The 20,749-nt window shown below is 36.0% G+C and overlaps 1 protein-coding gene across 1 annotated transcript in view; it reads right to left on the bottom strand.

Moving 5' to 3' along the window:
* The window catches only part of ABCA13 (ATP binding cassette subfamily A member 13), a 196,859-nt gene that overhangs the window by 116,123 nt on the left and 59,987 nt on the right, over positions 1 to 20,749 (bottom strand). Inside the window, exons 29-40 of the mRNA XM_085219910.1 lie at positions 20,366 to 20,542; positions 18,381 to 18,681; positions 17,499 to 17,613; positions 16,012 to 16,341; positions 13,561 to 13,630; positions 11,673 to 11,807; positions 10,061 to 10,198; positions 6,748 to 6,934; positions 4,219 to 4,437; positions 2,169 to 2,365; positions 1,234 to 1,391; positions 618 to 848 (exon numbers count right to left, since the gene is read on the bottom strand). Coding sequence (XP_085076036.1) covers positions 618 to 848; positions 1,234 to 1,391; positions 2,169 to 2,365; positions 4,219 to 4,437; positions 6,748 to 6,934; positions 10,061 to 10,198; positions 11,673 to 11,807; positions 13,561 to 13,630; positions 16,012 to 16,341; positions 17,499 to 17,613; positions 18,381 to 18,681; positions 20,366 to 20,542 — 2,258 coding nt within the window. The remainder of the gene's footprint in view (positions 1 to 617; positions 849 to 1,233; positions 1,392 to 2,168; positions 2,366 to 4,218; positions 4,438 to 6,747; positions 6,935 to 10,060; positions 10,199 to 11,672; positions 11,808 to 13,560; positions 13,631 to 16,011; positions 16,342 to 17,498; positions 17,614 to 18,380; positions 18,682 to 20,365; positions 20,543 to 20,749) is intronic.

Below are 20,749 nucleotides of genomic sequence, written 5' to 3'. Positions count from 1 at the left end.
GCTCTGTTTAGTGTGTGCATACACATACATATGCACATAAATGCATATATTCGTAAGTGTTCGTCTCTTTCTCTCTTCCCTCCCTCCCCAGTACACACACAATACTCCCTAGAGATTTCCAGCACAGTTATGCAAAGTCCCAAGATTTAGATCTTTGCAATTCAAAAAGTATTTTCCGTACTTTTTTCCTCTCCCCAGAGCTATCTGAACCAAACCTTAAATCTTACACGTTCAAAGTTCATTTAGATGCTAGTCATTTAGGACAACAATAGCAGTTTTGATCAAGTCAGACACAAATTTTCCTATCTTAAATGCAGAAAAAACTTTTTATGATTTACACATTTCTTTGGGATTCACATCAGATTCTTGGCAAAAGTCATTGTAGTGGAGTGGCCTTTTATTTTAATAGTAACAGCAAAAATACAAAGTATAGATTATGTGGGGTTTTTTTGTCTGTTGTTTCTGTTGTTTTTTTTTGTTTGTTTTTTGTTTTTTGTTTTTCTTAAACTTATCACAAGAAACTGTTGTGAAATATGACAGATACAATCAAGGGCAAATAGAAGTAAACACAAGATTCTCTAAAAAGAAAGTGCCATTACAAAGAAAACTAGAAATACCTCTTCCAAAGTGGTGTCAGAAATGCCATAGCCAGTAACGTGTAAATGATGAAGGCTTTGATCTAAAGCCTGGAAAAGACCTTTAAAAGATGTCTTATCTGCCCTTTCTGGAATCACATAGGTTAGTTCAGTCCCACTGTTCTCTTTCAAGAAAGCTTCTGGAATGTGAGTCTGTATAAATGATGTGACCCGGACAACATGCTTAGGATCCTGGATTTCAAACGCAGAGGGCTATAAAAAAAAAAACAATCATACACACACACACACAAAAATTGTTAGCAGAAGCAAAGAACTTGATGGTAGAATTCATATAAGAAAGACTCCACTGATGAAACTGCATCATCTAACCTGGGACACAAAGATTACCTCACAGGAATAAAGAACACTGAAATTTCAGTTAAATCTTTAAATTCACCATTTTCAAATATGTCCCTGTATTCTTCTAAGTAAAATACTAATAATAAATAAGAAGAAAAATTATTAAAACCTTTTTTGCTGTCTCTCTCTCATATATTACTTCCTGGCGGGGAAGAATATGCCTAGAATATCCTTGGAATATAACCAACTATTACTTGGCAGGCACTATTAGGTTTTGCACAATACATTTTCAGTATACCTTTTTTATGAGCGTTAGACTGTGTCCCTGGCCATATGTTTCTCTCAGATAAGAAGGAGAACCGTAGCACCTCAGTTGGCCCTGTTGCAGAATGGCAATTCGATCACTGAGCACCTCTGCCTCATCAAGATGGTGAGTAGTAAAGATCAGTGTGCAACCTGCATCAGAAAGATTAGTACATCTACAAATCCTTGCTCCCACAGAAATAAATCTGCTTTTTGGGAAGATACTCTAACCTTGAGAGAATGTGTTTCAGGTCCCTTCGAAACATAACTCAAGGCACAAACAAAACCTCTTTCAAGATTTACACTCAGTAGGTACTTCAGACAGGTCTAAACAATCTTTGCCTTTTACTATATGTAATGGCTTGATACTGCCTCTATAAGTTCAAGCTACTCTATAGGAGCTTAAAGGACTCCTTAAAACCACATAACAGCAGTGTCTGTTTCAATGGATTATTCACTGTGGTTTATTACAGCTAATTGAGTGTTCACTTGCTGAAAAGTTTGACTTCCCACATTCCTTTTTTCACCTCAAGGCACTTAAAAAGTTAATGTTGCAGACTGACTGATGAGTCTATCATCATTAGAAAATCATCATTATACATACAGACATGTACAAAATGGGAAATAAAATCTAGGAAAAAAAGCTTTGAGAAGCAAACAAACAAACAAAAGACAATGGAAATGCTAGGAAAGGTCTAGAAACTAAAATGAACCTGCTGGATTAGGCATATTTCTCTGAGTTAAGAGGTAATTCTTGTTGTCTCACTGAGCTGCTTTAAAGTTTCCTGAATTGATTAAATGTTAGTTCTGAAATTAATGTATTTAGTTACCAAATAGCAATACTAATATTCAAACTTTCCTGTTTAAATTTATTGAAACAGAATTGCAGAATGGAAAATAAGGAACAAATAATGCATCTAAACTTTGTACCAGCTTTGTACTTCAATATAACATCCCAAATGCTACGGCGGGAACATGGATCTACTCCACTGGTGGGCTCATCTAGAACAACAGTCTTTGAGTTTCCAATAAAGGAAATGGCAACTGACAGTCTCCTTTTCATTCCCCCAGAAAGGGCTCCAACATGTTTGTACTGGTGCTGGGATAAATCCACATCTTCCAGAGCTCTGAAAAAGGAATATAGACACTTGACCAAGTTTGGAAAAGCTTTCAGGTCATCTCACGTCCACTCACTGCAGAATGATCAAAAAGATTGTAAAGGAAAGGTAACAATACACTACCTCTGACTGATTTTAGAGTTTGGTGACAAAAACTAGTAGAAAACAGAGAGTTTTATTTTCTACCAACAAACAATAATACCTGTCACTGCTGAACTATTCTGTAACATGCTGGGCAGGTTAATAATAATGTTGAAATTAAATTCAACAGAATAAATACTAGTTTGCTTATTGATTTAAGCAAACTCCAGATTATAGGGCCTTAAACCACGACTAAAGATTGTTGGTTTCACAACTCAAACAGTGCTTCAGTTTTTGCAACTATGTAATCAACTTTAAAAATGCCTGTAGTCATTTGAACATTTGAAGTAAACGATAGGGTAACACTACCTCTTGTAACACTGCTTTATTATTATTGTTGTTGTTGTTGTTATTTAAGAAATGCTTCTGTGAAGTAAACAGATTAAAAATATCCAGGTAGAAGATCGGGTAACCTACTTCAAGCTGCTTAGAGGTTCCTGTATGAAGGAGTGGGGAGTGCCTTACACACACACACTGTGTGGCCCTTCAACTGTTTCGCAGTTGAGCAAGGTGTGGGCATGCAGTAAGGGCAGCACTGAAAGACCACTGGCTTACTTTTCATCACACTGAATATCTGGTCAATGACCAAAAAGCTTTCAGTTACTTTCAGCCTGGCAAACAAGATATAAAAGGCTTAATGGCCCTAACGTAATCTACTGAATCATTTGAATGAATATGCAGATTAATAATTTTTTTGGTAGTTGCTTTACAGATATGTATCCAGGAAACTGATGATTGTTAATCTCTTTAAAAGCTGCCTTCTTTTTATTTCTTTAATGAAAATTTTTTTTTCCTATTATTATATGAAGTATTTTATGCTATTTTTTGTCTTATTTTTTTTTTTATCTAAGTGACAAAGCCTGCAGAGTCCTGAGCATGCTTATGTGCCATTGCTATGACAGGCTGCTGCTGAAATTACATATCAGCAGAATAAGTACAATAAAATAAAGGATATTAATTTGTATAAATTTTAACTAAGTACTACGTTTGGTTTTCCCTTGCTGTTTTGGAGAATCGTTTATTTTGTTTCTAGAGAGATTGCAGCATCTCTTGCCAGAGTCTTTCAGATCAAAATTTTAAACTAACAGGATTTTATAATAGCTATTAAAAAGGAAAGCCACCTTGCCTCAAATCAACATGCATATGCCTAATTGTAGTCTAAAGAAAAATTCCATCAGCTTGGCATTTCCCCTGACATGTGGAAATGCCCAGCTCTCCCCAAAGGCTAGCATACATCAAAAGGTAAGCAATATTTACACTAGCAAACTATTAAAAGACCATACATTTTGTTCCTAATTTTCAGAGAAATGTAAGAGAAATAAAAAATAATGAAGTCAGTGTATACTTAAGTGAAATCTCAGAGTAAAAACATTAGTTTAGCTTCTATCTGCCTATCCAGCAACAGTAAGAAGGTAAGGCAGACAGCATGAGGCAGAAACTACTACAACTGCTACCAGGCTATCTCCGCTCCAATCAAAACATGGTAATTTGATAGTTCAGTGTACGAGATTTTTAAACATTGATAGTTTCACTACAAATATATGCAAGTAAAGGCTAGAAACTAGAAAATCAATTTCAGAATGCAAAGTGTGAGAAAAACTCATGGAAATCAATCTTGCAGTTTCCAGTTACTTCTTTTTCCAATTTTGCTTTAGCACTCCTGCTTAAGTGTTTTGCAATAGATGATTGATTTACTTGACAACAAAGGAAAGACCTCTTACCCACTGACTTGCTGATTCAACTGTTCATTTGTCCAGCGAGGTGCCTTCACTGATCCATAAAGGAGCAGATGCTCTCGTACTGTTAGTATGTTGAACAGAACATCATACTGTGGACAAACACCCAGCTCTGTCCTGATGGCAGCCAGGTCAGTTCGTATGTCCTTTCCATTGATAAGAATGGTACCAGAGCTGGGTGGGTACAGACCAGTCAACAGTGATCTGGTGCAAGAAGAGAAAAGAAAATCAGCATATAAGCATATCTCACACTTGGATACCAGTCCATGGGATTCAACGAGATCCATCCGTGTGTTCTAAGGGAACTGGCAGATGAAGCTGCCAAGCTACTATCAATCATATTTGAAAGGTCATGGCAGTCTTGGTGAAGTTTCCACTGACTGGAAAAGTGGAAACATAACTCCAATTTTCAAGAAGGAGAAAAAAAAAGAAGATCCAGGGAACTACTGGCCAGTCAGTCTCACCTCTGTTCCTGATCATGGAGCAGATCTTCCTGAAGGCCTTACTAAGGCACATGGAAAATAAAGATGAGGTGGCTGGTGGTAACCAACATGACTTAACCAAGGGTAAGTCATGCCTGACAAACATGGTGGCCTTTTATAAAGGAGGTATAGCATTAGTGGATAGAAGAAGAGCAACTGGTGTCATCTACCTGGACTTGTGCAAAGCATTTGACACTGTCTCACATGACATCCTGGTCACCAAATTGGTGAAAAATTGATTTGATGGATGGACCACTCATTTGGATAAGAAATTGGCTGGACAGCCACACTTCGAGTCGTGGTCAGCAGCTCAGCATCCAAGTGAAGACCAGTCACAGGTGGCATTCGTAAGGGATTAGTACTGGGACCAGTGTTATTGAACATTTTTGTAGGCAACACGGACAGTGGAATCAAGTGCACCCTCAGCAAGCTGGCAGATGACACCAAGCTAAGTGGTGCAGTTGACATTCTAGAGGGAAGGGATGCCATCCCAGAGGGACCTGGACAGGCTTGAGAGGTAGGCCCATGCCAACCTCATGATGTTCAACAAGGCCAAGTGCAAGGTCCTGCATGTGGGTCAGGGCAATCTCTAGCACGGATACGGGTGGAGAACGCCTTGAGAGCAGCCTAGAGCAAAAGGACTGGGGAGTGTTGACTCTTGAGAGATTCAACATGAGCCAGCAATGTGCATCTGCAGCCCAGAAGGCCAACTGTATCCTGGGTTGCATCACAAGAAATGTGACCAGGAGGTCAAGGGAGGTGATTTCGCCCGTCTACTCTGCTCTCATGAGATCCTACCTAGAGTACTCCATCCAGTTCTGGAGCCCCCAATTCAAGAATGACATGAAGCTGTTGGAGCAGGTCCAGAGGAGGGCCACAAAGATTATCAGGGGGCTGGAGCACTTCCCCCACGAGGACAGATTGAGAGAGCTGAGGCACTTCAGCTTGAAGAGAAGGCTCCGGGAAGACCTTATAACGGCTTTCCAGTAACTGACAGTGGCCTACAGGAAAGCTGGGGAGGAACTTTATATAAGGGCAAACAGAGACAAGAGAAGGGGAAATAAACTTTAAACTGTGAGAGGGTAGATTTAGACTAGATATCAGGAAGAAAATCTTTACTGGAAGGGTGGTGAGACAAAAGAACGCATTGCCCAGTGAGGTTATGAATGCCCCTCCCTGAAAACATTCACGGCCAGGCTGGATGGGTCTTCGAGCACCCCGGTCTAGAGGGAGGTATCCCTGCCTATAGAAGAGGAGTTGGAACTAGATAATCTTAAAAATCCCTTCCAAACCAAACCATTCTATGATTCTATGATTTCCTGAGGCACATCTTAACATCAGTGCAGCAACATCAGTGCAATTTAACAATTAGAGGAACACTGCTAATGCTTTTGACTCTTATTTGTTTTCCCTTCAAGATCTCAACAACCCTTCAATCACTTCCAGAGTCACTTTTCCCAGCCAAATTTAACAGTCCATTATTTCTTTTTCCACACGTATATTCTCATTGAGGAGTAATTGCTAATGGATTCCCTGTCCTACATCACTGGTTTTATTTAAGTTGATCAGAATTATCAAAAACTTAGAAATACACATACTTCTTAATTCAGATGTCTTTCATTTTATTTCAGCCTCTGGCCAGGAAGCCTCTTGCAACAACTAGGAGTAAGACATAAAAACCCTTAAGGCTCCACATACTCTGTGTAACTGGAATACACACAGGATGCCAGAAAAGAACACTTTCATGAGAGGTACTCATCTCCACAACCAAGCATGCCCAAGCATGCTACTGAACAATTTCATCATGGTATCAGTGGCACAGAGGACATAATTCATTGCATTGCTTTTGTCATAGACATATTGCCTTTACATTTCACATGTTATGAGAGGACTTTAAAAATGGAAGGATAACATTTATTTTAAAAATAGCATAAAAAAAAACAAATGCAGGAAAGAGATAACAAATGTTTTGAGATAAGAAAGCACAGCAGAGACCAGAAGGGAACATAGCACCATTATCTGGCAGACTTACATAACTGTTGTTTTACCAGCTCCATTAGGTCCCAAGAGTGCTGTTATTTGGCCTTTATGGAAAGTGAGGCTGAGGTCTTTAACAGCAGCCTTGTGGTTATCCATGTGCTTTTTGGTGAGAGACAGCAACACGGCACCAGTGGTGGCTCCTTCTGTGCAAGTCCCTTTCCAGCTTGGAGGTGCTAAGTCTGTAAAGGGAAGAGCAGAAGACCACGAGGATCTTCAAGTTTCAACACATATACAAAGGGAATAACAAGTTAACTAAAACCTTGTTGCTATTTACCAAAAACCTGAACAGTTGTTCAGATGCTCTGAACTCACATAAGTTCAACTGAAATGAGAGATCCTGTACCAGCTAATATTTGCTAATATTTTGGCCAATTTGCAGTTTTAAGAAGCAACCTAGCAGAATTTTGCCAGGCTGAGTGAATGTCCACAAACTTGTCATAACAAAGCTATATTATATTTTACTTCTGGTAGAAAAAAAATCATTATTTTATGTTCATAAATATGTGAAATTTCTGTGTTAATTCCTTCATACGTCAATCAGTTTCAGGCATATAACATTAACATAGCGTTAACAGGCATGGCCAATTAATTCTATTAATTTTCTCACTCAGTAAAGCAAAGCAGATCTCTTTGAGCAGCACTGTATCCACTTCTGGGCTCCTCAGCTCAAGAACTTCTAGAGAGTCCAGTGGAGGGCCGCGAGGATGATGAGGGGCCTGAAGAATCTCTGTTATGAGGAAAGGCTGAGAGATCTGAGTCTATTCAGTCTGGAGAAGATTGAGAGGGGATCTTATCAGTGCTAATAAATACCTAATGTGTGGGAGTCAAGATGATGGGGCTATGTTCTTTTTAGTAGTGCCCAGTGACAGAACAAGGACCAATGGGCAGAAATTGGAAGACAGGAAGTTTGAAATGAACATGGGAAAAAACTTTCCTTACTGTGAGAGTGACGTTGCCCTGGAACAATCTACCCTGAGAGATTGTGAAGTCTCCTTCTCCGGAGATATTCGAGAACCCCCCTGGATACTTTTCTGTGTAACTTACTATAGGGAAGCTGCTTTAGCAAGGAGGTTGGACTGGATGATCTCCAGGGATCCCTTCCAACCTCTGTAAGTCAGTGATACTCTGAAATGATTCAATCTAATTTAAATATAATTCAAGTAGATACTCAGCACTGTTCTAACCGTGACATAATCAGGTTCAGCAAATTGTATTGACTACGTGACCCAAGTTGGCTTCATATACTAGAAGAAAAGTTTGGCACAAGTGTCTCTAATTTCCAAACATAACCAGTCAGTCACAAGCCCCATACACATATTATTAACATGTAATGTTTTACTGACAAACTGCAAATGAGGAATCTGACAGTAATGTTTTTCTTTTAAACAAAGCTAAGTGTAATGTTAGTCTAAAGAAACTGAACTTGTTCTGGAGGAGAATTACGAGAATAAAGATTTATGCATGACATATGCATACATATCTGTGTGTATATTCATATCTATAAACTGAGTTTACGATTTCAAGGACTGATTTGATTAGACTGTGAATGAAGAACTTTTTTCTCCTTCCACAGTCATTCTTAACTCCACACAGAACTTTTGCCAGAAACATGAAGCTACCTTCTAGCAAAGTATTACTGTAACATTACTGAGGTTTTTCTATTCCACTCAGCTTCTCTATCTTCTTGGTCAGGAGATTACATCTATCAAGTATAGGTGTATACATATACATCATCACCCTTTTCACTGCATTCTAAATTTGCAAGCACACTGGAACTCAACAGGCGAGTTATGTATAGATTCAGCCTCAGACAACGCATCTTGGGCAAGCTTCAGAGGAATAGTTACCTATTATTTCCAAACATTGTAATGATCACCCTAGGATTTATCCTGAGAGAAGAAATTCCAGGTGCATACCCAACAACCAGTTCTCTGTCAGCTCATCTCTTACATCAGACCCACACTCTGGCACTTTCCACTGCTGTTGAACTGGCTCTTACCTGTGCTCTGTCGAACAAATGTCGGAATCAATGATGGGAAGCTTGTCCAGGAGCAAATCATTTTGCTATTAAAATCTAGTTATCCAGGAATGCACTTATCCCATTATCAGTACAATAAAGCTCATTTGTCATGAAATGGAGCACATTTCTTTGCATGCATGGCGGCATTAGAATTTGCATACGGGCAGTTTAGGTTACAGGCACGTGTCATGTATAAGAATGTGGAAGTGAGACTAACAGATAGACAAAGCTGTATGCAATAACCTGGGTGGCTTGAGTCAAAGATCAGCTCTACACTAGTAACTTCATAAATGGTGAAGTTTTTCCTCTTTATTCAGTGGGTGGGGAAAATCCAACAATAAACACTGAAAGTCTTCATTTTAAGTTTCAAAGACTATCATATCTCAATAAAACAGAATTGTTCCAAATTGTAGCTATTCTGGCACAATTCAGAAATGGTTCATCCACAAATACTTGAAAGAATCTCAAGACCTTCTGAAATTTGCACTGTTTTAAGAGAGACCAGTACATAAAACTGTTGAATAATTCGGCTTCTTCATATATACTACAGACAACTGGTTTTTTTCCAAGCTACTGCAACTTCTGAAACAAAAATGACAATTCATCATGTTGTTCTAAGGACAAATAGGGAATATAGGAAGGGGAAGGTGACTTACTCCTTCACTCATAGTAAATGAAATGTAACTAAATTTTAAGTAACCAAATACAAAGTAGAAGAACAGAGAAAAAACATCTGAAGGCAAATAAAAATATAATTACAATAGTATTCTCTTAAAAAGAAAGCTAAGAAACAGAGACAGAAAAAGCAGTGAAATAGAAGAGGAAAATCAGAAAGGGAAAAAAGTGAAAGTTATGTCCTTTCCATAAGGAGGGAGAAGGAGCAGAAGTGGAAGAAAATTGTGCTGCAAGAAAAAAATTAATAAAAGCACAATACTCTTTAGATTCAGTAACAATATGAAAAGGTATAAAGAACCTCAGGTTGTCCTAATAAAACAAAAGGGCAATACAGAGACAAGATGAGTCTTAGAGATACTTATTTTACATATTCTTGAAGAGTTTTCATAAGCACTTGTATTTAACGGTTTTAATTGAACCATTCAAGTATTATAGGTGATAGCACAATTAACAGTATATATTGTTCATAGCATATAGTATGTAATGGAAAACAGAAAGGTGTAAGTTCTAAAAGTGTAAGGTATAGGGCTAAGCAATATAAATGCACATTGATCAACATCAATAAACAATTCAGGAGAGTATTTACTAAAATTCTGTCATGACTACAAACCTTTCTCTTTGAAGTTTTCATTGAAGAAAAACATGTTAGAATTCAGATAATGTTTTCTCATCCTCTCTAAACCACACAGGTTCTTCCAATAGGAAACAGTAAAGGGAAAGTACCAACAGTTCCTTAGTCCATTTTTTCCTACATGAAATAGTATAAAAGAAAGAGTTCCAAAATTCTTTGTTTGTTTTTTGTTTTGTTTTTACATTTGTATGTGGACTAGTAATATCCCATCATTACTTAAAAAGAGCTCGTTATAGCATTTAAGTAACTCTTAGCTGAATTTAACAAATCTTAACAAAGTGGAAAAAAGTCACTTGGGCCATAATACCCAATTCTGCCATAAAATTGTGACATCTCAGAAATACTGTGCATTACCCTATCTCCAAACCAGGTCTAAAGCGTGTGAGAATTAAGAGATTTGCAATAGGTAGACACAATCTGTTGTGTAGACATGAGTTGATCTTATGTATTATAAAGAATGGAAAATGCACCAAACTGCCTGCTATCGTAAACAGTTTTACTATTTTAACGAAAATCCCTTGCACCAATCATTATTTTTTTTCATCACTACATGCACAATTTAAACAAATTAGACAAGATAAAAGACATTTATTTACTCAAACAGAACAGGCAAAAGCATGGCCTTTCACACAAATTAAACTTTGACATTAGCTGGTCCTTCCAAGTTTAGCTTAATAACCACACAACACACTCTCTAGAGTTGCACTTCACTGATACTGAATAGCAGGTATCAAGTTAAGTTAAAATTTGTAAAATTTGAGTGTACATTCCACACACATCTATCTATCAAAATCAGTGTTTCCTTTTCACCAAACAAATACAGAGTATCTAGGAGAAAATCTGACACATGCATATCAGAGGAAAGAAACTTCAAACATTCAGGAAGGCATTACAGGGCTGGAACATCTCTCCTAAGAAGAAATGTTAAGAGAATGGGGTTGTTCAGACCAGAGAAGAAAAGCTGTGGATGTTCAAGACAGTTTGGATAGGACCCTGAGCAATCTGATACAGTAGGTGGCAACTCTGTCTCCAGCAGGGAGGTTTAAACTAGATGGTCTTTAAGGTCCCTTTCAACTCAAACAATTCTATGATTCTATGAATCATCAGGTTGCGTATTAGGAAGAATTTTTTCTCAGAAAGAGTGGTGAGACATCAGAATAGGTTGCCTAAGGAAGTAGAGGAGTAACCATCCCTGGAGGGATTTAAGAAACAAGTAGATGTAGTAGTTAGGGACATGGTTTAGTGGGCAATATTGGTGGTAGCTGGGCGGTTGGAAGAGATCATCTTAGAGGTCTTTTCCAACTTTAATAATTCTATGATCCTATATTTGTCATCCTTATAAACAAGGCTGATTTTACAGTTAGCTACAAAATCTAGTCATTTTTTTCAGTACTATTCAATACTTATTGAGAAGAAAGTCTTTCTTATCAGTTCCTAAATGCAATCAGGATGTTTTGGCTCATAAAAGCCATACTCGGAAAAAAAATATGGTTTTGTTTTAGTTGTGTACAATGAAGAAAGTCATCTCCATCAATTCAATTCAGTAATTGCACCTAAAGATGCAATATAGATATCTAAAAAGAATTCTTACCTAGAATAATATTGCTGAAATACCAGCCACCTACAGAATACAAAATGGAGTCGAAGAACATCATCCAGCAGGTACATCCAAAGGTCATGTATCCTCCTTTCACCATTGGCTGGTACATGTTATTCCACTGAATTCCTGGTAGTAGTAGTAACAGCAATAATTTTTAAAGGTCAAAGCTAAATAATTACAGAATTAAAGATCACAGACATCAAAAACATACACTTCTGGGTATTTAAGCACTGACAGAATAAAAAGTATGTAATAACAGTAATCACAATGAATAAAAATGAATTGCTATGCCTCTCAAGCCTCTGTTTAGAACAGCAGGTGACACTGCTACTGAGAAAACACGGAGAAGTTTCAGTAGAAAGGCTATTTATGGAGCTTTAGATGGCCTTTAATTTAGTAAAAGAAAAAGAATTATGATTGACAAAATGAGGTGCTGATTTCTTCAAAAAATCAGTTTTTAGCAAATATTGGTGATATTACAAGTAATGGGTTACACAAAGATTTCTACAATGTTAAATCTGAAAACTGTAAATTTAACTAAGAAGTAAGCATTTGTGTGCACTGTGTGTACTTAGAATTAAACTGAAACTACAAGCATGCTGAATAATTGCTTCATGAAAGTGTTTAATTGCAAAGACATGAAAAGAAGAAAGAAAGTGGAAAACTTCAGCACCACAGAAAGTCATCATATTTGTAAAAGGAAAAATAAAATAGAAGTAAACAAATAGTAGCATTGTATTTTTCTTCTTAAAAAGAAAAGGGGCGGGGGAGGAGTAATGCTACTTTATTTGCAGTACAGGGGGTCACGATACTGGCTCTGCAATCTTTTTATACTGTTTTAAAGAAGAGCAGGGGTTTTTTTGTTTGTTTGTTTGTTTTCCAGCATATTTTGCCCTTTCTTCAGTAAAGAAAAAATCATTTTGATGGAAGTGTCCAGTGGAGATCTTCAGTATTTTCTGCAAGAAACTTCCACTCATCTACCTTTGTATAATTATGACATTTTCCCGATACTTAGTGGTTTGAAATATATATTGTTATTAGTATTGATCCACCTCACTAGTGACAAAATGAAGAGATTACATTATTTTCTATACTTAGATACATAAAGCCATTGTAGATACTTCTCAAAGTCCCAAATACTTCTCCAATTTCAGCATCAACAAGGGCAGCACTTGGCTTAGGGATAGAAGGGGTCACTTGTGCTTAGCAAGTTTCCAAAGTACTTTTTCTTCCTAGCACTTAAAGACAATACAGTGTTCTCATGCATTTCTGCACCTTCACAGTAGTTTTGAGGGAAAATTTCGTTGCCCGTCTCCAAGCTCATAGAGATAGTCCGGCTGGTACTTGAGTTGAGTATAAATTAGTTATAAAGGAGAAAAGTACAGAATATTTTACAAACCAAAGGCCATTTTCATCTACTTTCTGGTGCGTAGAGGTTAAACATTTATGTTAGCTTCACACTGAGAGTGAATAACTTAGATTGTTCTAGCCCTGTACTATATTGTTTTCATCAACCTCTACCACGTTACGCAAAAAGTGCATGTGTGAACCCACACACATCTACCTCAAAAAAAATCTTTGTAGAAATCCTTTCTGGAGAACAAGTGTTAGAGATGTTACTGACATCTGTGAGGATTCTCAATCATTTGTATTGCAGTTCTAAGAGTAGTTCTAAGCCCACTTTCATTTACTGATAAGAAGTGGCACAAACTTAATTTGATTTTTAAGAGGTGTTAAAAAGGCTTTTCTCTTTCACTATGAGATACACTATTTACGTGTGATTAAAGATCTTTTTCAGAAAAAAATAAACATTTCCAACTCTAATTTTTTTGAAAGAATAACAACTTTTTTTTTTTTTTTTTTAAACTAGATAGCTTACCTATTTCTTGGCCCTCAAAGAATGTAATGAAAAACACTCCTTGCCCAAAGGCTGTTGTAGAGAGAAGACACTGCAACACCAGAGGAGAAATAGGATATGAGCATCAAATTATTCATTTACAACTGCTGTGAAACTCATGAAACTAAAAGCAAGCAGAAAATAAATAGGCCTCTGTTTCAAATAAACAAGTGGTCATTATTCCTTTTACATTTTAACACTACATACCTCAGTGGTATTTGCACCACCTTGAAGAGCTCCAATTACCTAGTTATCAATAATGGAAAAAAGTACTTCATTTTATTGCAAGTTTTAGACCACCACATATCTTCCACATACTGAAAATATGTAACATGTAACACTATAACAACATGTAAAGCAATATACTTTCTGCAGTAAGACCAGTGGTTTATGCATTTTTGTAAGATCAGAATTCAGCAAGAGACAGAACATGTGCACAGGGTACAACCTGCTGAGATAGCATTCTTTTGAGGGAAATAACTTCCAAGAAGCAACATAAATTAAATATGCAGTATGAGAAAAGTAAAAAATGGAAAATTATCAAGTTCAGTGATGCAATATAAAATGAAAGTAAGATAGATCATCAATGTAAAAACACTGACAACCTTATGAAATCTGATGGGAAAATTCAAAGCATTAAAAAAATTAGTAAGCATTGTTCAAAGTTCTATAGTTTGAAAGTGAAATTAAGGTTCATTTTATCTCCTGTTTTAAAACGGAGCAATTAAATGAGATTTCTGCAATATTTAACACGGAAGGCACTCATCCTGCCAGCCATCTGAATAAATAACTATGGCATAGGCTGCTACTCAGAAAAAGAAATCATCAGTGGCATGGATTGCATGTTAATTCCCATTAAGTGAGTCCCTGCCTCTTATATTCTCAAGTTTCTACCATTCCACTTGATGGCCTTTTCCTTCTCTTTAAATTCCATCCCATTTTTCACATGCTGCTGCATGATTTCACATGCTGCTGCAATTGCAGCATATCTGAGTTATTTTGCAACAACAGTGATTTTAAACTGTGCAAGCTATCTGATGTCTACTCTTCTCTCCCTGTGGGAGAGAAAATGACAAAATAACATGAAATTCTTTGTGCCTTTTTATGCTTGAATACTGCAGTCTTGTATTTGCACCTACTTTTATGCAAAGAATTGATACATTTTATCTGACCAATTGAAACAAAGTACCAAGCAGAAAAACATTTTCCATTTTTAAAATACTGTGAAGTGTTCTATCACCTTAATGTGATTTTGTGTGTATATCTTTTAAAGGAACAAAGCCATAAAGTGTGAAATACAATTTCCATTTTATGTTGATGATATTTGATGTCCAACTTGGGATATGGTACATTAAGACAGTACAAAGGCATAAAACAACTTATCGCATAAGAAAAAGAAAAAAAGAAAGAAAGGACATACATATGAAGCAATGGCAAGGAAACATATCTTCAACAGTATTAACAAGAAAACCATTACATAAATTCCTGATCTAATCCTCAGCTGTTCTCAATAGAAAAATCACTTTCCTGCAAAAACAATGAGATTGGGATGATCGTGATTCAACAGCAAGAGGTCTGATTTTTACATTCATCTTTTAAGGGATGACTAGCAACATTTACATATAGAATATAGTTCTTGTATTAACATTGAAATCCCTGCTATGATCTGTTGCAGACAAAGATGTATAGTACATCTACTGTCGATCTACATTAAGCAACCTGAGTCTATGCAAATGGTTTATGCTAAGAGTGCTCACAGAACAAATATTAAATGCCTCAACACTTAAGATGTATTATTCTATCTCACAGTAGGTAATTGCATTAATTAGTCACCTAATTACTTCTGCTTCTGGACTTAGAACAGTTGCAACCTACCGTATTTTTCACCAAAAAGAAAACAGACCACCTTAATTCCAAATCTCCTTCAGAAAAAAAAAAAAAAAAAAAAAAAAGAGGATCTAAAATGTTTGGTACATTTATCAAATTTGGTATAAACAGAAGACACTGCAAGAGGAAATATGGCCATGACAATACTTTGCTCAAGTTTTTCTAGGCCAAAAGCTACATCAGTTGGACAGATTTTTCTAGATAGCATACACTGCTCATATAAAGCCATTGTAGAACTAAGCAGTAGTAATAGTACAAATATTTTGAAGACAAAGTATTTAGAGTTATTATGCATTTGAAGAATCTTTCTTTATACTTCTACACATTTACAAAATTTCCCTGAAAATTTATTTTTTTATTCCTTTCTACAATCAAAAGATTTGCTCAACTGGCTATCAAGAAAAGAGTGACTTATTTCCAGTGAAACAAAAAAGCAAACAAAATGTGGGATAAAATAAATAAACTACAATCTAAAGTTTTGGAATTAAGGTAATCTACAAATGGCTGAAAAAGAAAAAAAAATAGAGAAGGAAAATAAATATTTACCATCATAATCTGCTTGGTAAAACTCAACTGGTTCTGCAAGACCAACAAAACTATGTAGGGTAAAAAACTGATCATATACAGAAGGCTGGCACACAGAGCTGCAGTATTGGCGCTGCTAAAAAAAACTCCCAGAAAATAGCTTAACATAATAACTGTCACTCCAAAATCCAGGAGAAAAAGGAAGATGAGGAAACCATTGCTATAAGCAAAGATACCACTCGCTTTTAAAATGACAGCCAATGCACAGCTGCTTATTGTTAGCACAATTAAATTCTCCAGAAACCAAGCGAAGAAGTGAACGGCTGGATGTACTCCCATTGTCTTCATATACTGCAAGATAATACAGCAGAGGGATCTTAAGTTAGAACAACTAAAAAACAACATTCATTTTGGTTTTTAAGCAAAACAAATTCACCACCAAGATACTACCAACTCAAAGGATGTCATCCTTCCCTCATACCACTTGTCTCCTTTCTCTGTGTTACCCCCTTTTGCTACTCTCTCATGGATTCAACACTCCATTCTGAGCTTATCACATAGAGCACAAAGAATCCCAGGCACAACACACTTTTTGCATGAGTTTGCAAGTCTAGATGTCAGATTACTGGGCTCTCCAGTGAGAAGTTTGCCTGTATGTACTCTAAAAAGTACAAATACAGTGCTGTGGGTATAAGCACATTTTTTTCCCCAGTATATTGTTGAACTAAAAGAAAAACATAGGTACTTTTGAAAACCTTTATGTATACAAATAATTTAGCTAGCTATTAAGTCTCATCCCTCTGTTTCTAGAAAATTCTTTTAAAAACAAGATAACACTGCTTCAAAAGCATTTTTATAAGATGATCAAAATGAACTTCACAAAGTTGAGATAATACAGTAAAGCATTCCAAAATCCATCTTGCAAATCAAAGATTAGAGAAATTAAATAATTTCCCAAACTGAAAGACAATTGAGAAAAATAAAGATCAGTCCAATTCTTCAAAAAAAAAAAATCTCTACATAAAATTTACCCTAAAACCTTCAGTCTGTCAATATCCTTATCACCTGCTGAGACTACTTCTTGATCTGTGCAAATAGTTCTATCTCACTTTGTCATCCTCCTTTATACTTCTGACAATTATATAACACATAGCAAGTTTTTAATTTAATACACGCAGGTTTATCATATTAGGCCAAATGCAGCTAAACATGAAAAAGAATCCAAAATATCAACCATTCTAATCACAAGACCTCACTTCAAGTTTCCATCTTCAAATTTTATAGATCTTTTGTTTGTTGTGTTTTATCCCATGGAAAATATTTGCAAACTAATGGGACTCTATGCTCAAACTCAAAGAAGCAGCTAAAACCTGAAGTTTCTACCCAGAATAAAAACAAGGAAAAACTAAAACAGCCAGATTTATGAGTACACAAAGGTACCTAAATGTTCAGTGTTTGTATCTCAGTATACTTTATATTTTATTTTCAGAGGCTTAGCTCTCCCTTACCTCTTCGAGATGAATTTCTCTTTCATAAACCAGCTTGCGAACCATACTAGCAACAGAAACCATCCATGTTAACATCATCATAAGTGGGAAAAAAAAGCCTATGTTGTTCAAAAATCTATGAAAGAATATATATGCAGAATTGTTAGCCCCCAGAGATAAAAGATTTTGTAGCAGAGTATTACTGCAACTATTCTCACATTATGCATAAAATAAGATCTGACATGAGCAATTAGAAATATTCTTATTCAGTTTAATTCAGCTATATTTCATGCAACAAGCTAAATATACGTATTAGTATAAATTTATATTTGCATGTGTCAACAACAGAACTAACATAATCTTTCTTTAGGTAATGAGGCTCCACTCATAATCAAACAGAACTCAAATATATGCATTAAGCAACAACATGAGACAGTCAATTTCTTCTCCCTTGAAAAACGTCTCATCACCAACTATAATTTCTAATACTCAGGATGTTACGATGATTTTACAAAGAACAATCCTCCAATTTTTCTTTTGCTTGTATTAACTCTGCACTATACTTCATTAAACTCATATTGCGAGCCAATTCTAAGTCTGCAAACAGGGCAACTGAAAATGGAATATGTGCTCCCCTGAAGAGTGTAAGCTGATCACACATGTTGAAACAGTTTCTGTCCAGCAGACTATTATAAAGCATAGATACAAATATCTTGGAAGGGATCATATGGCATTATGTGTTCTGGTCACACCTCTTAACATTTGCAATACTGGTACTGGACATACTGGTTCAGTTCTGCATTAGGATACATATTTAATCATTACAAAGTTCTACTAGCTCGCTAAGCTCTCTAGTGTTAGCCCAATTACATAACTGAATTAAGAAGTACAAAGTTTACTTACAGATCACTGGTATGACAAGGATAAGGCATGGCTTGCACCTGAATTGCTGGCTCTGAGATATCTAATCCAGTCTGTGCTGAAATTATTGCCCTTTCAATCATGTCTTGAAGAGGAATAAAGATATGATTGTATTTAAACCCATCAGATGGCAGCTTCTGGGGGTGAGATTTCCATGCTGGGTTTTTAATCAAGTCCGTTCTCATGCTATGGAGAATGCTGGTTCTAATTGTATATGAAATGTGCTGTGTAAGGAGATTGCTGGAATCTGGAGTCTTGTTTCTGGATGCACTGAAGATGATACCTGACAAGAAGAAAAAGCACTTCATACTCAAGCCTTAATGGCATATTATTTACATAGCTAACTCCTAGCCTTTTAACATATCCCAAACCCCACTCAAGAATGGTGGGTTTCCTACAGTCCTACATTTTTTCACATCCATATTTATTTATGCAATAAATGAGTTTGAAACAATGGTTTTATATAAGAAAATTACTATGATTTGCTTTTTTGAACTGTAGTCTATCCTCTTTATATCCATATAGAACCTACTCTTGAAGACTAACTCCTATTTCATTGCATGAAAGAAAGCTGCTACAAAATTTGTCCAAAGGTAACTTGTAAGTGGAAGACAAGGAAAACAGTATCAATCCATCTGATTTTTTAATATCTGAGTCAGTTACTTCACATCTGCTTTAGCACTGAAGAATTTGCATGTTTATCTTCACCAGCACGGAGCTAAAGCATGGAGAAAAGTTTTATCTGTAGCTGGAAAGGTTAAGTCAAGTACTTGGCTTTTTTTATTTTTTTTTTCTGGATGACAGATATTTTAGGTTTTCCTGATGAATGTGAAAAGTTGACTTTCTTTAGGAAAGGAAAGATATCTCACTGATCCCTTGATTCTCAGAAATAAAAATTGTATTTTACTCCACTGGAAATTTTTTTTTTTTTTTCAAACCCATTTACCCATTTAAGCAATCATTTAATTTTCTAAAACACCTGATAAGCCTATTACAAAGAAAGCAAGGTAAATTCAACATCAGTTTCTCATCTTACTACAGAAAGTAACATACGCTTATAACTGAGAGTAGTTGGGCAATGGACACATTAGGTCCCTTAAAGAGCCATCTACCATGTTCTCTTAAAGCATGTATGAGGCCATGATACCACAAAAACATGAGGCATATGTTAGCTTACTTTTCTATATGAACCTCCCTTGTGTAAGTGGAAGCAAAATGTACCTATATGATGACAGTTTCATTTTCTTTGAGCTAAGATGTCTGTTTCTTTTTTTGAAGTGCCAGACAGTTTCATTCTCTATGAGGACTTCTTGAGAAATTCTATTTCTCCTATGGTATGGCCTCTTGATTTTTATACTGATCTGGTTGGTTATTCCCTAAAACTTAAAGGTATAGCTTCAAATGAAACTGGTGGTTTCATTTCCACATGCTGCAAGAGTGGGTACTGTGTGAGTGACTGAGCAAGCATAGGATTTCAGATCAAAGAGTTATTCTTAAGTTTTGGTTTAGTACAGTTTTCACATTTCATTCTCTGTAACTTCTTTGAAATGACTCATTTAAGGAGTCTAAAGAGGCAATAAATAAACCAAACAACAGGGGAAAAAAATATGGCACAGCATGCACTGACTTAAAAGGAGACAGTACCTTTCCTTCTCACCTAGAAAAGCTACATGCAACTTAAGACATGCAAACAGAGGATCTGTGTGTAGTAAGAAAAAAAAGTGTTTGCCATTTAAACTCTGTACAATTAATTAATTCTTGGTCATGAAGACACGATGCAGAAAAAGCATAGAGAAAGCATGTAAAGTCGAGATGGAAGAGAAATAACATCAACTGCTTAACAATTAATTTGCTCAGAATAAACATATTTATTTCTCTGAGGTGCTGCTTCAAGAACGAGATGTGTAACAGAAAACAACTAAATTCTAATGTTTTTTGTCAACATGCATTTTAAATATGATACTTACTAGCCAAAAAATTATTGTGCTGCATGAGTTCATGAGCTTTCTCCTCCAATTTATCAACAGACTCAAAAGGCTGGAAACGATCCAGTAATACACAAGAAGAGATATTTACTATGAGCTGTGACAACAGGTCAATTTGTCTACTGGCTGAGCTGTTAAGCGTCTTGCCCATCATAATTTCTAAGAGAAAAGAGGAAATAAATTAGACTAAACTTTAAATAATTAAACAGAACAAAATCTAAGTTCTCACTTTCATATACCATAGGAGTAAATGCCTTTTACATTAAAAAGGGAAGATTCTTAAAGCTTAAGAATATTAGTGTGAACTTGTGAAAGTATAACTTATGTTGCATCAGTTTTTACAACTCCTCAACTACATTTCCTTCA

Source organism: Meleagris gallopavo, chromosome 3 (genome assembly GCF_905368555.1).
Source record: "Meleagris gallopavo chromosome 3, MGAL_WU_HG_1.1, whole genome shotgun sequence".
NCBI lineage: Eukaryota > Metazoa > Chordata > Aves > Galliformes > Phasianidae > Meleagris > Meleagris gallopavo.
This window is presented reverse-complemented; position numbering and strand designations above follow the sequence as displayed.